Consider the following 23156-nt stretch of genomic DNA (forward strand, 5'->3'; position numbering starts at 1 on the left):
GATAAAATCCCATACTCTCTTACTTATATATATGAAACAAAGTACACTAATACAACAATATATTCTAGTGAGCTATGTATTTCACATTACTAAGTAATGCAGTATTAAATGTAATGACCAAAATGCCTTATTATTCTTTATTTAATGTTGGTAATGTTTTACAGTGTAAAATTTATTAATTAAATTTAACTGTAGTTACATATGATACACGAGCACCCGTGTTTTAACACAATGTTTGCTATTATCTACAATAAGTCCCAGAACATATTATTCACAGATATGAAGGCTCTATTGCTTATGCAATTTTTTTCACATTGATGCTGTTTTATCATGCACACACAGAATTAGAAACAATCCTCCATGCTCCTGTTAATCTTACAGAAAGCATGGAAAGACATACATTACCCAATGCTCAGCAATGCATGCATTAAACCTCAAATTATTAAACTATCTCTTTGACCCTGCACCATATTCAATATTTTTTTCCATTGAAATACTCTTCTGCTACCATCCCAACAGCAACTTCTTAACAAGAACTGTGTAAGATTTAGAATTACATTCAGTCATGGTGCAGGTGCCATGCTTATGACCTTTTATATAGTTAAAATTAGCAAGACAAATTTATCTTTCTTTTTAAATTAAAATAAAATTGATTCACTAAATAAAGTAATACGACATAATAAAGCTGTATCAGACTCTGTATCATTTTTAATTTCTATGAAGCCAAAGCCATTTAGATATAGTATGTCAGGTATTCTCTTTTATCATTAGTTTTAGAGTGGATGCACAAATGTTAACATAGTCAAACATTGAAGTCCATTACCTAACCAAATTTCTATATCTAAAGGCCACATTATCAGCTGAAGTTCAGTGCCTGCTTTTAAAAGCAAACAACGTTAATGTTATGTCAGAGAAAAAAAGATGCACTTTTGTGTACTGCAGTCAATAATAGCAATACCTGTGAGAAATGCCGTTTATGCAAATTAACAGCATATACCATGTGAACAAATCCAGACTAAATAATTTCCATTCATGGAAAAAAAAGAATCTGGATAAAAACAAAAAATTTAGAAAGGCCGAGTAAAAGGATGTTGAAGAAGTAATGCTGAAATGGACAGAAGAAATGCTGAAATAGACATTTACAGAAGCTGCAAATTGAAAATATCTGACAGGTGCTTCGAGTAAAGAATAATGAAATTGTGAAACTGGAGATAGGATAGGTTAGAAAAGTAAAACACTCTTCCATGAACAATTAATTGTTGGAGATTTAGATATGGATTCAGAATTTGATATTGAAAAATGGAGAGAAGGAATATCTAGGACACTTGTCTTTCACCACAACAAAGAAGAAAAATTTTCAATACCAGTGAACCCACGATGATCCACAAAATAATTCCAAACCAAACATTAAAATTTAAAGACAAATGAACTAGCAGAAAATTGGCAATACTGTGAGTCACAGTTATGGTATGCACCAAGAGGAATGGTATTGAGCTTTGTAAACACGGTTCATAGCCACATTTAAGTTACAAAAATAAGCACCTATAAGCATATTTCAAGCATATTTAAAAAAAATAAGCACCTGTCTAATTACATTATACACAACTGCATAACCTTAAAAATTAGACTTGTAATTTAAAATATGAGAAATGCAGTACTTATTAAGAGAGAATAAGCATTACCTCAACCATGGAAAATAATTACTTCTTTTTTTTTTTAATTTTAAATAACAGTTCAATTTACAGAATTAGTTTACAATGAGAGAAAAAAAAACTATGCAGAACTAAACTATGTTACAAGATTTAATGATGAAATTTCAGTTCAAAATAGAGAAAATAAATAATAATAATAATAATAATAAGACATATTTATTTTATTCGCTTGGAACCTAATAATAGATACAATTTATTTTTGCACTCATATTGATATTTAAATAATTTAAATCTAAATTCTGAACATTTTCTAAATTTTCATTGTATATCAGTTTTCCCTTAACAGATATTCCAAGCAAAGTAATTTAAGTAAAAAAGAGGAACATTTCTGAAATCAGAAGACAGAAATTTGCTTCATGGAGTCATCTTTTAACAGTAAAAGCTTAACTAACCTGCATGCTTGGAAATTGGCAAATATTTGGACAGTCGAGTGTAACTTGAAAAATAGGAGGGGAGGGGGGTAGACTGTAGCCGCTCTTTAAATTTTTCCGCTAAATAAATGCTTTTCGCATTTCGATATGTGCATCATATAAAAATAAACCAACGGAACTGAAAAATATTCTGCTTAGCAAGTACAATAAAATTCTTTTAAGTGTTCATAAACAAATCTCGGACAGAACATCAAAATTAATTATCTCTGCAAAATATCGCAAACGTTATTATGCAATACGTGTGCCATAATTCTTCCCTACGTGATATTATGCAATCGGAATCAACAGCTGCCGATATTGGGAGAATAAAGAACTAAATAACTGGGGTGTTTTTCATTCTAATTTTCAACAGACGTCATTAAATTTCCGGAATAGAATCATTCTTCGCTTGGGTTGGTAGACCACAGAACTTTTAGTATTATTCAATCCAGATTGGAAAATGACAAAAAAAAAAAAAAAAAAAAAAAAAGGTCCATTGCTTGTTTTGCAGCGAACTGTAACAGTTTCAATATTCGAGATTTTGCGGAGAAAGGAGAGAACCTTCCAATCTTCATACTGTATAATGAATTGGCCAAAAAATGAAACTATTTTGACTATTCGATTACTTTCCCTTTATTTAAGCCATTCTGAATATTATTCCTTAGAAAGTTAATCTGTGTTAAAACACAACCATTTTTGGAAGTTTACTATACTTCAGCAGTTACTGCAACTATGTAATTATAAACATTCATACATATATACTCATAATAAAAGCATAACGATCATAATAAACACGAATATGAACTGACCAAGCGGAACGAGAATGCAAATTATTAAGATCTTGATAGAAATTCAAATGTGTGTAGTATTTGGGTGGGAGAAAAAGAATGCTGAATGTACCTGAAGTTTCTACTGTTTTCCCAATTCCTTGACCAATAGAACGATGGGCACCTGTCTGTACTCTTCATGCACACTAAAGGTTATGTTAATGTAGAGAAAGGGGGAAAAGCTATTTCGGTTGTATGATTCATCATTTGGCATTCCATATTAGGAAGAAAAGTTGTTTATTTAGTTTCGGCTTTGGTACGGGGAAAAATAGCGCGTTCATTAAAAAAAAAAAAGCACTAAAAGCAAAAAATAAGCACTAAAAACAAAAAGAATAAAGGCTTTAAAGAAAAAGTATGCACCTATAAGGGCCTTTATATTTTATTTTCAAATATAAGGACTTATAATGGTATGCACCAGAAGGAATGATATTGAGCTTTGTAAAATTTTAACGGTTTGAAAATCTGAAAAGTTACAATGCTTAAAAAAGAAAATTCTTCCCATTTTTTATCAAGCTAATCATAAGGCATTGACGAAGAGAAACTACAAAAGCCGGATGAAGAACTTTCTGTCAAAAAGCAAAAGATTCTGCTCTTGATAGACAATTCTACTGCATGCATTAGGTATCAGAACTTTAAAATTGATAATTCTTTTTGCTTCAAAAATGCAATTTCACTCCTGTAACATTTGGACCAAACCCAAGATGTCTTGTCTACAATCACTGGATCTCATCTATTGTAGCATGTACAATATTGACTCAAACAAACCGGTATCACCTACCAGCTCCAACTTTAAGGGGAAAACAATTCTGTGGGCCTCGGTTGATATGCAGTTGGGTCTATTTGACTTCGTTGAGTGGGGCTAAGTCTTCAGGCAGCTTTACATCAATCACAATACACACAAGTGACACACTTTATAGTGCACAGTTAAAGTTCCAGGAATATTTATTTGAGAACATTTCCCCATTGTTTTTCTGTGGACAGGTCAGTGACATAGCTAGATTTTATTTTGTTGCTCAGAGCAGTCCCTGAATCCTCAGATCTGCTTGCAAGCCAGGTCAAAGGGAATGTGTCTGCCCAGTTGAGATTTCTGAATTGGAAGCTTTTTCGAGGCAAGGGAATTGATTGGCCCTGCACTCAACCCCAAACCTGGAGGGACAGGCCTCCAAATTTATAAACACCCTTGAGGCAGGGGTGCCTTGTATACCCCTTGACACTGGGTACCCATTTTAGTCACCTTTTACAACATGCATGAGCTAAATTGGGACTATTCTTTCACACCTGGTCACCACATAGGTGAAAGGAAATCTACTTATCAGATAATATAAAGAGAACCAAACTTTTGGTCTTGAAGTTTGTTTTAGCAGAGTTTAACTATATAGTTAATTATATAGTTAACTTTTGTATAGTTAATTAACATAAACAACACTAATAAAACATTTTATTCATTTTACATAAAAATATTTATGTCAAACCACATAAAAGCTAAGAAAAAAAAGGCAATTAAGAAAAGAATCAGTCACAGCATATTATATAAATCTACATGAAAAGTAATATTATTCTATAATTAATGAATAGATGTGCTCTATAATTAATGAATGGATTAATCAATACATTAACACTGTAAAAACAATTTCCTAAAATAAAATACTTTCTCATTATCTACACACCCCTGAAAAGTATTCACAAAGCAATGTACTATGTCATTAACAAAATGTTTTTATGCGACAATTCAGGTATGTGTGTGCACAGCACACAAACATTGGTCATTAGTGTTTGCTTTGGTTACTTTTCTTTCTCGTAAAGAATCATAATGGGAATTTGAAATGTGTCAGCTGATGAAAGAGAAAAAGAGACTTACATTTCTTTAGAAATATAGCAATTTGCCTAACAGTACAAAAGACAAAACTTTTCAATCCATGAAGTTGTACTTCACAAATAATCATATTTTATGGATCACTATTTGTGCCCAAATGCTGAATATTCAAATTCTCTGATTTTTTCAGAATGAAAAGATATTGCAGTGTATATGGGAAAACAATTGTTTGTGCAATGCCAAATTTGTGCAAATCTTTAGCAAAAACAGATTGCTGTGTATACAGGGAGAACGAGTGTGTGCAGTGCAAAGTTTTATTATGGATGTTTCCCGCATTATTGATTATGTTAATTGGGTTGCTGTTTTATGTAATTCTTAGGGTACAATCATTTTTGAAAATGGCTGTTGTCTTTCACACCTCGGCTTGGTGAAACTTTAGCCATTAATGGATGTAGTAGCCATTAATGTCTTTCAGTAGGGCATGCAGATAATCAGAAAAAACAAAACAAAACAAAAAAAAAAAAAAAAAATACACACATAAAAGCGTCTTAAAATTAAAAGCCAGAAAGATCTCAGTGATTAAATGCATTTAATTAATATCAGTTATCAATAACATCTGAAGAACAATACTAAAAGTTAAGGAAGAGATATTTCACAAATATATGTTAACAGAAAAGGAAAATTTATAACCTGATTTTTCTTGATCCGTATTCTTTTTTTTCCTGTCCTTTATTTTTAATAGTGTTCTTTCTTTTTTCTTTTTTATTTTAGTTTTATCATCTTTTTTAAGTTCTTTAGTTTCCCTTTTGCCTATTTTCTCTTTCTCTTCCTTTTTTTCTTTTGCTTCCCGATCCTTCGTTTTACTGTGTTTTTCTTTTTTGTCTTTACCAGGAAATTTGAAAGTAGATGATTTACTTTTTTTATTTCTTCCTGGGCTCCTAATAGAAAAGAAACTAAGCTATACAAATGAAATGAAATGGAATTCAGTCAACTACTTACATCTATCATACCAAAAGTCAAAGGGAAAAAATTGACAAATCTACATATAATATATATGTGAATATCACAATGGCTACTAGAAAACTTGTTTGATCATTTAGAAGCCTCAGTTGATCTGAGGCTAAAAAGAAGTGACTAAAAACAAAGAGCAATCAATCCATGCATTGAACAAACAGATATGCAGTGCAACTATATATTATGACATACAGAAATTGATGAAATATAGGATGCTTGTGGACACTCCTACAAGTTCTCTTTTTAAATTTTGTCTCTAGTTTGCAAGAATTGTTTGTTCATATTGTTTGCACACTTATTTATTAACACATGTCTTGCATGTCATAACTTTTCTTTCGACAAACATTAAATTTTATACTAAAACATTAAATAAAAGAAAATTATTTTCAGAATTTCTTTGAGATGGCTTTAACAAGAAAACTGTACACAGAAAATCCTAACTGTGTGATAAAAACTATAGTATGAAGATGCTGTAACGTCACTGAACTTCCGCCATAGAAAAACTTAGACTAGTTATCTTTTTTTATATTTATTTGAAAACTTAACATAGGCTTTCTTGGTTAATTAAAAGTAATATTACAGAAGGGAAAAGACAACAGCTTTCCCAACATGTGATGCATCTTACTCGCTCCAGCATTTCTCAGACAAAAGCCCTTTTTTTACACCTGCCCAACTGCGTCGATGGAAACCACCAAAGGGGTTGTCCGTATTGAGTTTTTCTTTGATCACTTTCACCAGCCTTAATGGTGGACACAGCTGCTCATTTCTAACAGAAGCAGGAAGTACTCTAATATAAACCTGCTGTTGTCATAGCGCCTTTAGTTAAAAATTTCATAACTCACTAATGTGTACAACCACATCAGGCAGCAAGATCCAGAGTTCGGCACACCATGGAAATATACCAACTCTATACAAACATTTTGAGATGTTTATAAAGTTTACATGGCATTATCTTGCCAAAGATGGCCCTTGACAGATGTGGCAGCACTAGCAGTTCAGTAAGTCGTACGATGTTTTTGTTGGTGCTATTGGTTGTTGTTAGATTTAGCTGGTCTAGGGGCACACAAGCCAGGCGTTTTTATCGATGACTCCAAAACAACTAGGCGAACAATAAATAGCCGGATCTATCATGTGCTGTGCTTGCAATGCCCTCCATGATCCTCCTCACAGCATCTTAATTTGATAAATGCAATATTTTGATAGACAGCTCCTGTAGCATCATGAGCAAACCCATTTTAATCCCATGAGTATGGTTTGAAAGATCGCCGGACAGTTGGCACGCATTATTGCTATTAGGCTTGTGGGGTGAGCTGTAGCTACTGTGATATCTTTGGTTGGTTGGGCACAGCACGAGCATGTGATCAATGCAACTGTGATGCAGTTATTTTTGTCTGAGAGTGAGAGGTGGTAGCAGAGTATTCAGTCACCTCCTAGGGTCACTTGTTGATGCCACTGGTTGCTGCTAGACTTAGCCAGTCTCAGAGTGTCCTCTATGAAGCACTTGCTCTTGCTTTTCTTAGTTTAAGTTGGATAATTTAATGGTGATGTTTGCCATTAGATGGCGCATGTGAAATGCATGTTCATCTGGATTTCTGTTGCCGGCAAGAAGAGAAGCGAGCCTGGTTCCTTATCAATCATTCCAAAACAGATGTCATGAAGTATGCAATAAATAGCTGGGTTTCTTGTGGGCGATGCTCGCAGTGCCCTTGCAATGTCAACATCTCTACAAACCAATGAAAAACCATGAATCATTGCTAAGATGCAATGCTAATCATTACTTACATGATATCATTTTAAGTAAGAGACAATGGTGGTGCCCAGCAGTTAACACCAGATATTGCAATGAATATCAGCTATGCAGTCAGGTCTTCTTGAAATGGTGCTTTATGATACTATACTTTCCCAGAGGACATGGGCAAGTGGTGCTAAATGACAGAGAGTCAAACTACACTAGTTTTCGTTATCACATAATCCTCCCCAAAAGTTATCCTACAGCTGCCACTGCCTTTGTGACTTATGGACACTGTTTTGAAAGCATTGGTAAGAATACTCTTTGACAATATCATCATACCAATTCTTCTACGTTGTTCAGTAGCACAACTGACCCATAACCCTAAAGGTTGTGATATGGCCCTTTTCGAACTCATGCAATTGATTGTACCATTATAGGAAGGGTGTCCAAAGTATTTTCATTTTCTCAAGCAGACTACCATTTAAATAGTCAAAATTGATACAGCAAGCAAGCAATTCACTTTATGTTTGGGAGTTGCATATTTCCTATATAATACAGATCATGTGTGCATAATATACTAGACCTAATTTCTGAGGTTTTGAAACATTCTTGTCTGAACCTTTTATGTTGTTTTTTTTACGCATAAAAATATTTTGGGAAAAATTTCATGCTGATTCAATCAGAGAGGTTGCTAAGTCAGTTAAAATTTTCACTTACCTTAATTATTTCTCAAAAGTTACATATAACATATTTTTACCCAATACCATGGTTTAGATAGTGTTAGCATCTTTTAGTATTACAAATTCCATGAAGAACAGTATTTTGCAGCATGAAATTCGGATAATTAAAACACAAAGGCTGTTGAAATTCAATTTCAGAGCAGCCATATTAAACACAGAGGTAAAAAGTTAAGTAGATTTAAAACTAAGGATTACTGATTAATAAACTAATTATTAAAGAAAGAAGATAGTAAAGATTTCGCAGCAATCTAGTAACCGAATTTGCAGCCGAGTAGCTAAATATACGAGACTAGAAAATATTGTGAGAACTGAGCATCTGGAAAAAGTGATGAACAACTGGGTTTAATTTGAGTTTACCCATGGTATCCATTAGTACTTGACGGTTTGTGTCTCTCTCATACTTGATTTGTAATTTGTTCAAACACCAATAGGTAATTTTGTTTTACTAATTAATTTATTATTTAACTGCTCACCTATTAAGAGATAATGAGAAACTTAAATAGTAAAAAAGTGAGCAATAGGCAATACAGATCTCCATAACTTAATTAATTGGCTCTCAAAAAGTAAACTGAGCTTGAAATTACTTTTGATTAAACAAGTATTAACTGCCTTTTCCAACCAACATAAATCCTAAAGACAATAATTCTTGACAGTTGAAAGTTTATTATCATGGGAACTGCCATATTTTGGAAAAAAGCTAACATCTGTTATTCAGCAAGTGATTCAGCCTTGATTTCAGGAGATCCTGACATCTTTTATGATACTGTCCATCAGCAAGCCTGGCAGATGATCATGATCCAAGAGGACAATGATTTTATTCTCAAGCAGACAGAACTTAGTTACTGTAGTTGCTTTGCACAAGCCAAAAAACAAATAAATAAAATAAAATAAATAAAAAAAACAAAGTGAAATCTGATGTAAAAAATTTCAGAAATACAATCAAAACAATCATGTTTTTGAAATTGTTATGAATTCTGAACTAACCAGCTTATATCATCTAAATGTAAGGATCAATGATGAAATGCACATAGTGACAAAGGTTATGGTTGACAAATAGCTGATACTATAGCCTTATTATGTTCAAAGATGATAAGCACCTTGATGTAAAGCAGCTTCATTTCATCCTAGAGTAGGATCTCCTGTAATGAATTTTCCTCGTCACGTTGAATCTCTTTACATGGATTAAACTCAGAAATGATTTTATTTTAAATACATTTGGATTCGAAAAATCCTGAAACACTGAAAACACTGAAATAATATAACAAAAGTTGCAGTAATATCTCTTTTAAAAACTAAAAAAATAATTACATGAATTCACTATAAATAGCAGCCTATTGCCCTTTTTTCACAACACACTTATGTTTTGCAGAGAATATATGAAAGGATTGGAAAAAACTTTAACTCTTAACCATTACATTACAAATATGCTGTTATCCTGAGCTCACCTGATTCATGCAAAAAGTCATACATACTCAGATAACATGCATTCTCAAATGAGGTGAAATAATACAAACTGTTAAAAAAGGCCTTAATATGATTAAAGGAATATTTTTCAAATAGGAACTTTTCATATAGGAACTAAATTTTACAGTTTAACAGGTAAACATAATAAACATATAAAACTGCTCAATTATATGATATTTCTTCTGATGCAAATTTATGAGATTTAAAAAAAGAGAGAGAGAGAGAATTCACATGGTATTTTTTACTAACCTTGTTTCATCAATTTCATCTTCAGAACTTTCCCCTTCAAATGCAACATAACCTTTATCCCTTTTTGATTCCCTTTTTTCTCTCTTTTTACCTAAAAGATCTTTACGTGATGTTTTTTCCTCATCACTAACTAAAGAGAAAAAGATCCTCTTTTCATCACTGAATCACAAGCCTAATTACAAATATGCAGCAGTTTAATAATGTTAATTAAAAACACAAAAGACTTCTCAAAATAGATAATTTCCATCAATTATCATTTTGCAACACATAAAATCTTTAATTCAAAAGCAAAGGAAATTACTTGTTGATTAAAGGCAGGAAATTATTCATTATACAAAAGACAAATTATAAAATTCACCAAAAGATAATACAAATTATAAACTGTACAATAAGTACTACATAAAATCCTGTCCTTTCTTTATAGAAGGAACATAAAATAATAATGCTGTTTAATTTCCTACAGATGACATGGAGAGAATTCACAGTTTATTTCATACATATACCTGATTAACCAGGGTTTGCCTAAAAGAAAAACATTAGGTTTTTATATTGTGGAGTGATGGGAAAATTATCACAAACAATGAGTATAAAAACAACAGAAAATACAAAAAGAAAATGAAAATGAATAAAAGCAGTGATAGCATATGATGTCGTAGCATTCGGGAGCTGTTCTAATGCATAACAGTACGAAATTTAAACGTACATTCTCTGGAATATATAGACGTTGCACAATAAAAAACAAAAAGTTCTAACAGAAGTTTTACTCTAATTTCATGAATGACAATCAAGTTCTCTTGTATATTGCTCTTTAATGTCACTTACAGTTTAGTTCCTTCATTTCAGAGGATGTTAATTCATTATTTAGATAGGGTTCCCTCTCCCCTGTTTTGAATACACATTTAATTTACAAAACCAAATAAACTTATTTTTTAGATTAAATCACCTCAAAATACAGGCACATTGTTAAAAGTGTTTTTCTGTTAATTATGATATGGATTATTCCTCTTGCTTGTGCCTTTTAGAACTACCCTTAAATTAATAGCAAATTTGAGCTAATTGAGGATGTTGTGCCTGGTATTACTCCAGTAAATTGGAAATTGACAGTAGTTTCGTATTCACTGCTAATTTATTTCATGTAAATGAGCATAAAATAACATGAAGATTTCTTACTAAACATGATTTTGAGTTAATTGTATTACTGTGAAATCACTGTCAGCCAAAGCAAAACTGATTTCACAGAAAGTAAAAATTTATCTCAATAACTTAAAAGTTATTCAAGAAATTTTTTAAAGTTGTAAAATTAATATGCTTTTCTGCATTATAAATGTATTAAGATCTGACAAATCTTAAACATAACACAGAAAAATAATAACTAAGCATGAATATGAAACTAACTGTTAGACAAGAAATTAATTGGTTTGATATACTTCTCAAACTGACAATAAAATTTTAATTAGTTACGAAGCATCAATACTAAATGAAATAATGTAAAATCTGTACTGGGTTACTAAAGAAATCTGAATTATTTAATACATATACAGTAAAAGCCCAACTATCCAGCATTCAACTAACTAGAAAGCCTAAGTAATCAGAATATTTTAGAATTTTAAAAATTCCTCCTCCCTTCAAAAAAAAGTAAACATGATAGAGACTTTTAAAGCCATTATAAAGCTTGTATAGGACTCTGTCCCAAAAAAGCATGATTTAGCATCAATTATGGATAAGCATGACTTCTCAACACAATCATAACATCTCACACAATAACAACACAATTATAACACCACACACAATAACAACACAATCATAACACCACACACAATGACAACACAATCATAACATGGCTTTATTGGTTATTCAAAGGATTTCAAACAACAAAAGTGTTTCCATGAAAATGTAACTCGCCTCAGTGATTTTCATCATTGAAAGAAGACAGAGATAGTGCCTCTGTAATAGGAAACTGCACATCCCATAATTTTTATGTAAAGGTAAGCAATTCCTCCTTACCACTGTGGAAATCTTAGAATTGGATACCCCATTCTAGGACCTTTTTTATCGACCATTTCACCTGCTTAAGATATTACCTAGAATATTAATAATGAGAGAAGAAACGGCTATATATAATGATAATTTAGAATAAAAAATGATTTTAAAGTCTTTTATCAAGAACATAGCTCGAATTTTTGCAAAAAACTACGATGTCAAACATTAGTCATACCTACTTTTATTTCTAAATCTCACCTACTAACTGACATGCACTGTGTTATGCAGAACATAATAACAGAAAAATTTTAAATTGTTTAAAACTTCAAGCTTGATGTTAAGGCAATTTCTTTAACCATGATGATAAATTTATAACAAAGATTAAGAATGAAATCAAATTACTAAATTTCAGATAGATAGCATGCTTAACTACTAATGCAGTCAAAAGTCGTTAATCCGGACTCGTCGAGACTTCGGCAATTCCGGATTATCGATTTTTCTGGACTATAGATCATCAGTTTAAATCTGGTAAGATGGCATGCAGAAATTATAAAATTAAAAATATGAAACCGTAATTTATGAAATAAAGAACAATTATGATCTAAAGGGTATCAAAATTTACAAAAAAAAAAGCTTAATATTTATTTGTTTACTTTATTAAACATGTCTTTCAATGTAAGTTGTTTAAGATGCTTCATTTTATGTGATAATACTTTCTCTTTAATTCTATAAACAGACATAATTTCTTCTTCAGTTACAAAGTTCCGCTGTTAAAGTCCTATAATTGCTGTGTCGAGAATACAGGCTAATTTGTCAATCAAAATTTTTTCGTTTTCAATAACCTCTGTATCACTTTCTTCTTTATCGGAAGCGAATTATAATGATAAGGAATTTGATTTAAATTATATCAAAGAGGGAGTACATCAAGATGAAATACTACATTTAGTAAGGAATTATAAGTGAAATAAAATAAAAACATCTGCCCTGAAGATAAGGATAGTGCTGACAGATTAACTTCCAATTCATTGTGCGCCGCGGAGTTTCGGCGTTCCCCCCCCCCGGGGCGCAGAGCAGCGTGAAATTGATAAACAGATTTCGGAATGGTTTGAGAAACGAAGGATATGCCTTTATCCATTTTTTGCAGCAATTCCACTTTTTGTTTAATGGACTTCTAAACATACTTTCGCTTTGTAGATCCTTTACATATTAGTAAATACATATCGGAAATTCTATTTGACATAATCGAAAGTTCAAGCTTACTTTTATAAAATTGCTCTAACAGTCTGCAAAAAATAATAAGCCGGATCCAATTCGAAGATTCAGGAACAATGCAATCTGCAACATTAACTGAATTAGATAATTTTAGCTTAGCTTATACCGTCCGTTATACATTAAACGCCCAAGCGGAAACATATTACTCACATGCGCATACGCGTATTTGCAGCCGTAAAAGTCTTACGTAAAAGGCAATTACAAAATAATCTAACAAGATACTTGAAAGTTATTTATATTTCTCAATATAATCTTCATAATTATTCATGCATTTGTCAAACTGTTTTTAAGTGCTTTGATATCAGTTGCGTCAATTCTTTAGGTTGTTGTCTCAGCCACATTAGAATTCCTTCTTGAACATCATCATCATCTGCAAAGTATTTATCTATAATACATTTTGGGGGGGACTTACAGGTACTTTTATTGTTACTGTAATAGTGTGCTGTTCATTTATCAAATTAACTCCTCCACCCTCTGTATTGCGAGGCTAGTCTCAATCTGAAGAGGACGGCCGCTTCAGTTTTCATTGCAAATTTTGGAGCAGCATTAAGAAAATTTCTCAATCCCCTTATACACGGTTTTAAATACTTTTTCCCATAAACAGGAAAATTCCTTCATAACTATCTTTTGTCTTTTTGCTGCCATTCCCCAAAAGAAAAAAAGAAATGGATAACAGCACACTGCCACCTCCTTCTAGATAGCTACAAGTTCTCAGCACGAGAGTGTGATGTCACAGTAGAAGACCAGTTGGTTGTATGGCTGCTTCTTATTCACTCCTTGATTTGCTCATACACTAATTTAGCTCTTTTTTTTTCCCCTTTCTGTTTCACTTGATGTTTATGATTTATAATTTGTAATAAAATGCACAATGGAATTTTTTAATTTAAATCTTATGCATTATTCCAGAAAGACAGAAAAATTTCTTTATCTTTCATTGCAGTGAAAAGTATTGGAAATGACAGCTGATGAACAATTACAAATTATGTCTTTTTACTGGTTACTAGTAACAGGTAATTAATAAAACTTGATCTGTAATTTTCTCTTAGTAGAAAGAAATTATTTTAAATTTTATTGATTAAACAGATGACACTTTGATGATGCAATATTATGAGACATATGCATGCAATTTCAGATTTCATACATATGTAAATTTTAGAATGAATTTAACTAATATTCATCTGCATAATTTATTGTTAACTGAAAATAAAACCGATTTTTATTATTTTGCTATTGTTCTTTTTAAACCATTTCATTTGAAACCAGATACTATAATTTAAAAAGCATTTGGGGGGGTAGAGGTCAAGGGAATAAACCATTACTTGAATAAAAATTGAAAAACATGATGTTTTTAAGTATTTAAAATTTAATACACCTTTACACTTTATAAAAGTAAGAAATAATAGCTTGCTACCAAAATTAAGTAATTTTTGTGTCAAAAAGTAACTAAATGGAAATATATATAATAAATTATAAACAATTTTTCATTACTAACCACAAAATATTACTTAACAATGTTTCAAAATACCTGTTTGCATCAAATAAAATAATTATTAATATTTATTAAACATTAATGTTAGAAATAATTTTTTAGCGAAATATTTGAGCAAATTCCCCCAAGTTTTTTAATAATGTCTTCAACATAATGCCTCAATAAACATATATTTAAATGTTTTTTAACTACATCGGAACAGTCACAGACAATGTAATTCAGAGAGCTGATTGAATAACAATTGTTGTTGTTGTTGTTGCTTATGCTCACTACTTGTCTGATGCATTCAGGCCAAGCCCACGAAATTCATCGTGGCAAGGAGCGCTAGATTATTCCTACCATTCGCAACAGCCTTGAGCACCATTCAGGTGACACTACAATTTTTCTCAATTCCGCCCCCAATTTTGATAGAGAGCACCCCAGGGGGACCAGTCGAGGGTCTCCCACCAAACCACATGAGAGGACTTTCGGCTTGCCACATATTTAAAGTGCGACCATGCCAGTTTTATCATTGACACTATACATTTACATACATCCATGCCTTCCCTGGGATTTAAACCCAGGCCTTTTAACACAGCAGAATAATAACTGAAAAATGTTACTGAATCAGATCTTCTATTGCACTCAGTAAAAATTTTCAGCCGCTTAATTATATTTTAATTTTCTGACTTACATAGCTAGCAAATACATAGCTTTCCCATTAACTATTCATTTGCTTTTTGTGGTATATTTATCAATTATTATTATTTAAATGATGTACCTAATTATAATTAATTATTATTTAGCAGTTATTTTTATATTTTTTTAATTATTTGCAAACTGTTTGAGAAGCAACAGTCTTGAATTTCAGGACAAAAAATTCACACATACTTGTTCATATTTTATCAATTTTGCAAAGGGTTTCGGAAATTTCAATTTAAGAACAGGCTCTGAATGCACAGCAGAATTTGAATTTAAAATGTGAAAGTGTAGAAAAAGCATACAAATTATAGACTAATTACTGTAGTATAGGTTAGTGCTTAGGGAATATCCTTTCGCGGCAAAATCTCTGCAGAAAAGACATTTTGCAATCCTGACAAGGCAGATTCTATATACACTGCCCTCCAAAAGTTAAGGAACAGCATGTTTTTCAAAGTTTACCAGTATAAAAATATCAGCAACATTTAAATTCCCAGTTTATATGCATGATAATAATGAAGTTTAACAAAATATATGCAAAAACAATATTTGCAATAATATCACTTTTATTTTATAGAAATAAATACATATACAGGAGTTGAGGAAAAATGCAAAAGTTGCAAGTTTTGTTCACGAGTGTGGATCTTCAGTTGCTATTAGCAATTTCACTGACAAGATCCAGGAGAGTCTGCAATGTCCAAAAGAAGTTGTTTGCTCGATTCTTTTAGGCGATGGGCGATCGGATAGAAGGAAATGGGGATGTCAATAAGCTGATGCTGCTAGCCATCCCAATGTCTCTCGTAATGTGGTCCACCGACTGTGAAATCATATTGAAACCGAGGATTCTGTGGCTAGAAGACATTTTTTAGGCAGACCAAAAGTTATAACACCTATGGGAGACCGTTATTTAGCTCTTTCGGCCCAAAGGAGGAGCAACATTATTGTGCCTCAGCTCTTGGTGGATCATTTAGTGGCAACAGGAACAAGAATCTCAGCTACTACAGTATGCAAACGACTGCACAATTCAGGTCTTTATGCAAGATGACCAGTTGTTTGTGTCCCCTTGGCCCATGGACACAGAGGTGCTCGTTTATGTTGGGCAAGAGAGCACTTCTCCTGGACCAGTCAACAATGTGCATATGTTCTCTTTTCAGACGAGTCCAAGTTCACATTAGAGAGTGATTCAGGTTGTCAACTGACCTGAAGGGAACAATGCCCCAGATACAACCAATGCCACATAGTGGGAAGACACAGTTACAGAGGTGCTGATATAATGGTTTGGACTGGGATCTCTCTCGGTGGTCACACTGCATGTGTTCCTTGGAGGAACTTTGACTGGTGTAAGATATAGAGACGAGATCCTTGATGAGTATGTCCTCCCACGTGCTGCTGTTTATGATTCTGGATTTCCTTTGATGGATGTCAATGTGTGACCACATCGAGCTTGGTTTGCTGAAGAATATGTTGAGGGTCACAGTATGGAATGGATGGACTGGTCAGCACAGTCCCCAGACATGAATCTGATATAGCATCTTTGGGAATACTTTGGGAGGCAGGCTGCTGCTTTAAGTCCTCCTCTGAGGTCACTGATGAGCTTGAACAAGGATTTTTTTGTGTCTGGCCATTGCTTCCCATTTCACTGACAAAAACTTAATTGACAGTATGGAACGTCGCTGCCGCCAACATATTGCAGTAGGGGTGCACACATTATTTATTAGAGTCCATTTTTGTAATGTAACTACCATATTTTTCCTCAAAAGACTGTGCTGTATTGTTTCTCCAAGACTGGATTTCTGAGCTAAAGATGCAATTTTTTGTTGTAATTCATGTTTGTGCTGAACTTTAAAGGCATTCTATGTTACATTCATTAAAGGACTGTTTAGTGAACTTTCCAACAAATTTCTTGTTTCTATGTTGCTGCTTTCTCAAATTATATGCAAAAAACATGCCGTTCTTTAACTTTTGGAGGGCAGTGTGTATATATACGTATAGGGAAAAGAGCAATATAATTGAGACTTAACAAACTTTTTTAGATCACAAAGTTCGAATTTTCCAATAATGAAATTGCATTTATAGTCTTAATTATTATCATTTGATGAAACACGCTATAAGTTTTAACTTGATTCGAGTTTTGAGCCGCTTTTCCCTTGATAAATCCGGCACAAACCTCGAGTTACGCTATTTACCATTCATTGCAATTTTTTGTACATATCATGTATTTTTGTAATACGTTTAATTTTTACAACAGTCCTTTTTTAATTCTTTGTGAGTTAAATTTTTTTAATTTTTTCTAACCCCTTTTTGATTTTGAAGTCATCTTGACTTGTAATTTTAACATTTTGTTTTTATGAGTTTGCTTTTACTACTTTATTATTGTTTCTAGATGTTGATTGATTTTACTTTTTTGCTAAGGAACTAAGAGTCAAATGAATTTTTTAGCATAAGCTTTTAAATGTTCCTCTTACTTCTAAATTTTTTTTTAATTTTGCAGCCCAATGCGCAAAATTCTTGACCATTAAGGTCTCTTTAATTCATGTTGTCTTGCTACTTTTATGTACATGTATGTATACACGCAGGGTGCCCACAAAAGTCCGTTGCCCCCCATTTAACTGACGAACAGCTGTAGCTATAGTCATAGTAGTGGTGTTTAATTACAGTAAAGTTTCTATGTGTTACTAGATGAGACCGCTTACAGTGTCACCTGGTGGAAAACGGCAGAGCTAGCATTCCTATCTCAAAAATGATAAGAGATGGGAAGGAAAGGTGAATTACAAAGTTGTAAAGCATCATTGACTTAGTACAAATAGACACCTTGCGAACATGAATGTTAAGAACAGAATGTTTTAAATGCCCGTTCATTTGTTCATGATGAAACATTTTTAGAAAGTAAAAACAACTAGTTATCGCAAGCTACCTTTCGACGTTCAAACTTCTCTCCGTCAGCTGAAATGAACATCTGGATCCTTGTTAGAACTTCATGTTGCATGCTCTGTAGCATAGCAGGTGACATGTCTACACAAGCATCTGTAATATGTGACTGAAGGTCCTGCAGTGTTTGTGGAGGGATTGCATACACCTGCTGTTTGAGATTTTCTCACAGGAAAAAGTCCATTGGAGTCAGGTGAGGTGAACATGGAGGCTACTCTTCGAAACCACTATACCTGATTATGCGATCTCTGAATATCTCCATCAGGTACTACTTCACTTATGATGTCTTGTGCACAAGTACACTGTCATGTTGGAACCATCTATTCCAGAGTTGAAGCAACAGCAGGTTCTCAACAAAATTGGGTATTACATCTTGCAGAAGTTCTAAGTATCGTGCGGTCGCTAATGTACCCTAGTAAAATACTGGGCTGATTAGCCTATTATTATAAATTCCACACCAAATACTAATCGAAAACCATATTTTATGTCAAATGTCAGAGAACATGACGGAATTTCCAGTGCCCAGTAATGAATGTTTTGCTTATTGTACATTTCAAGTTGTTTCTCAAGTTGTGTTGTACATTTCATCCCATTTAAAGCATGCCTCATCTGCCCATACTATATCTGCCATGAATGCTGGCTGGACCTCTATCTAGTTCATAACGAAGCTGCATCCTGCAAAATGTCTCTCGGGATCCCTGTCCGGTAATGCCTGATTAGGCAATGGCCAGTATGGATGAGCACCTAATTCATTTAGGATTTTCCAAATGCGACTTTTTTTTAGAAGCCACAGTGCTTACTTATCTCCCTTGTGCAGTTGCTTGAATATGTGAAGGAGTATGATAAAGCATCCTCTGGTTGTACTTTCCGCCCTACCTTAGCTGGTCGACTGGGTTGAAGTTGGCTAGTTATGCAGCCTGTCTCCCTTAAAAGTCTCATAACCTGTATGATGTTTTTGTATGAAGGATGCTGGCCTGCAGGAAAACGTTACTGATACAACCACGCTGCCATTCATGCCTTGTGCCCACATTCACTGTAAAATAGAACCATCTCACAAATATCATATTTTGAAAATCACACCACGAACTTCAACATACAACCCCGAGTAAATATGTCTTTTATAGCTATTTCAGGTGAACAGGTATGATGTTTCATACACTATTTGCATAATGCACAAATTTGCACACCAAGCTCAAGTTGTGTTGAGTTGATGCATTTTGCAACGCGATTTGCATTTTGTCTACTCTGTTTGTAAAGACAATCAGTACAAGGATGCACATCGTGGAGTTTGAACCACAGTCCTCTTGATTGCGAATTATAATCGATACCACTGTGCTGTGATGTTTGTTCGTTTTTCATCCAAAAAGTAATTTTTTCTCCTTTCGTTCAAGTTTTATGAAGCCACAGTTTTGGCAATCGTGAAGAAACAAATGTTCTTTTTCAGCGTTCTGATTTTAGCATTCATATCCACAAGGTGCCTTTTCATACTGAATCGATGCTCTACAACTTTGTAATTCCCTTTTTCTTCCTATATTGCATCATTTTTTAAATAAGGGCACTAACTTCTCCGTTTTCCACCAGGTGACGCTGTAAGCTAGCTTATCTAGTAACGCATAGCCACTTTACTATAAATAGACACCACTTTTATGACTATAGCTTCAGCTGTTCGGCAGTTAAACGGGTGATACCAGACTTTAGTGGACACCCTGTATAACATTTTGCTTCCACACCCCTGTGTGGAATTACTTTCATACTGGGAAACTGCGAATTTACAATTATGATTATAATGATGTGCAAAACATAAGACGGCCTATGGCTGCTCTCAATCCTAGAATTATTATGGAAGAATAACCAGCATATGTAGGAAAAGAAAACTTAAGCAATGATTAAGTAATACATTACTACTTTGCTTTCAAAACACCCCTTTGGGCATAATATAAAATCTGAAAGCTTTCAGATTCCCCCCCCTAATCAAACCACTAAATAAATTATGAAACATTACTCTGAATTATTTGTAATTGTACTTCTGCTTGGAATAGCAAAGAATATCATAAAGATGCAATTTATCAAGGTCATGTGCATGATCATGCTTCATATCGGTCTTCTATTCATGACATTCACAGACCAGTCAATCACTCATGCCCACCAGTGTCTTTACGCTGCTTCCAGTTGCCTGACATCGCACATTTTATAACTTTCAGGTCTTAATATATACTAATGTCTGTCCTGTTTCCATTCTTCCATTTCTACAATTCTCATAAACCGTCAAATGTCTTCTCAATGATATTTCATTTTGCACGTGCAAAACGTTTATCCAACTACTCAAATAATCTTCGAAATCAGAATGTGTAGGCATCCCCCAGCACTCCTTTCTAAGTTCGCCAAAAATCCCAAAATAATAACTTTCAGCTCAGAAGATTGTTTTTTCAAATCTGAACTTGGTTGGCTACTGACATTTAGAAATCAAGAAATACAATAAAATTCTTTTTAGGGCACCATTTTTAATTTTTTAAACTAATCAGGTTGTGGCAAAACAGGGATTTAAATCAAACTGATTTTCTGAGCTATGACTTATCTTTAACAAATTTCAATCGAACAGAAGTGTAATATTTAACTGACTTAATTTGACCACTGGCGATGAAGTTCCAATCAAAAGTGACCCTTTACATAAAATTAGCAAAGCAACAACTTTGTGTTTGGCATAGATTTAGTCAAGATAACAATCAACTTTGAGGGCAAATAGGTACAGGTCCCTCTTCATGAGCAGCACAGAAATCTGCAAGTATAGAAAGCAATGGGCACAATGGTCAAATTTATATCCTACAGCAGTAAATTAAATGGGAAGGTAGCACCATCTATTGGCAAAAATTGTAACAATAATGAAAAATTAAGTTAATAGGTTAAGAGCATTGGTTAAGATTATAATAAGGTTTGGTTTATGTGATTATGGCAAAGCCCTAAGGGCAGGAATGCCTTTGTGGAGGACTTTCTTAGGAAAACTGGCTCGTATATACGTTACACATGGAGAAAACCACAAAAATGCCCATGCAGTCAGCCCATTCATGGGATTCAAACTAGCAGTGTTCGGCGACGTTACCACTCAGCCACTGGTGGGCTGTTAGGTTAATAGCATTAGGAAGGAGTGGACTGAACTTAAAGTCATTAACTTATCAAGATAAATCTTTGTAACTGTAAAAAGCTTCAAGAAAATCCAGTGCACCAATTGAAAAAGCTTTTTCATAATTTTTGAAGACACAAAGTCAAAATTATCATTAAATTTTCAACAATGATCAGCTATTAAAAACTTCTTAATTTCACCGTTTCGGACATAAGATTCATGTTCCTTGATTTGAAACTTTAACACTCTTTTAGTTTGGTCAATACATGTCAAATTGCACTGACATGATATGCTATAAATTCCCCAAAAATTAAAGTCAGAAATCTTTAAAAATCAAACCATGGATTTTATTGATAGGAGGGAAAATAACTTGAAAATTGAACTTCTGAAGAATCCATGCAATTTTATAACTGACAGGAGGATGAAATGGAAGCACAACAATGTTGTTAATATTATTTCTAATAGTGGAATAACTTCTTTGATGGTAAGCTGAAAAACTTTTAAGAGCCTTTATCAATAACCATGCGAGATAAATATTTGGTCAGAGGCAACTGATTCCAAATAATTGAGTTCATTAGCAAGTAAAAGGTTCTGAGAAACAAACTTTGACAGTAGTAATAGTAAAAAGAAGCAATTTCTTGCTAAGCCAGATGATATGACTTAGCATGGGGTGGTAAACAAACAGAAATATGTTTACAATAAACAGTAGTGCAGAAATCGGATTCATTGCGAATTATAAATACATCAAGGAAGAGAAGGGTTTTGTTAGATTCAGTTTCAAAAGTGAACTGGATGGCTGAATCGATGAAATTTACTATAATAGATAAAATCTAGGATTAATCTTCGTTATTGCCATCAGAAAGCACAAAGTTGTCATTTCCAAGTACTTAGCAAATCCAGAGACAAAAAGATAGTTTCTCAAATAGCTTGACCTCAAAATAGTGCATGTAAATGTCAGCAAACACAGGACTGAGGGGATTGATTACCCATAGCTAATCCTTCAATTTGGTGATAATACTCATTTTTTTTTGGGGGGGAGGGCATGTTCGACTCAAAGGGACTTTAGTAAGAGAAACTAACTCTTCAATTTCAGTACGTGTGAAATGGAATTCTCGAAATATAGTTTCAAGACAATTTAGTGCTCCCTCGATTGGAACATAAGTAAACAGTGATTTAACATCAAAAGAAAGCATAATGGAACACAGGAGAGAAAAATCTTTAAGTTTATTGAGGACTTCAAAGGAATTTTTTACAGTGTAAATATTGTTAAAAAGTAAAGGAGAAAATCTGGAACTAAATATTTGAGCAAAGGATTTGGTGCCATTCCTGAGTTGAAAACTATAGGTTGAAACAGAATTAAAATTTTGTGAACTTTGGGAAAAGCACAGATCTCAGCACAGCTAGCGATAGATGGAATAAGTGATTTTTTAAACTAAATTGGGAATATATGAGAAGAGTGAACAGCTATTTTTACTTTCATGCAATGAAGGATTTTTAAGGTCTGCTTAATCCCTAAAGAAGTTCATGAAGCTTTTCCACATTCAGAAAAATTTATCTTGCTTAGAATTAAAAATCCAATTCTGTCCTTCCTACCACTTTTAAAATTCTATTAGCTTAATTTTTCAATTTTGTCACTATTTTTGCTGATAGATGGCACTACCTTCTTGTTCAATTTACTGCAAGTATAAATATGACTGCTGTGCCTGTTGCTTTCCAGTCTTGCAGACTTC

At 33.2% G+C, this 23156-nt stretch overlaps 1 protein-coding gene across 4 annotated transcripts in view; it reads right to left on the reverse strand.

Moving 5' to 3' along the window:
- Positions 1–23156, reverse strand: part of LOC118193537 (ralA-binding protein 1-like) — a 125960-nt gene that overhangs the window by 88918 nt on the left and 13886 nt on the right. For all 4 annotated transcript variants that reach the window (XM_085807702.1, XM_085807701.1, XM_085807700.1 and 1 more), the window contains exons 3-4: positions 9962–10091; positions 5453–5700 (exon numbers count right to left, since the gene is read on the reverse strand). In XM_085807702.1, the coding sequence (XP_085663828.1) occupies positions 5453–5700; positions 9962–10091 (378 nt within the window). The remainder of the gene's footprint in view (positions 1–5452; positions 5701–9961; positions 10092–23156) is intronic.

This window comes from Stegodyphus dumicola, chromosome X1, assembly GCF_044657685.1.
Source record: "Stegodyphus dumicola isolate Sdum_Otavi_A_Nest chromosome X1, ASM4465768v1".
In the NCBI taxonomy this organism is placed as follows: domain Eukaryota; kingdom Metazoa; phylum Arthropoda; class Arachnida; order Araneae; family Eresidae; genus Stegodyphus; species Stegodyphus dumicola.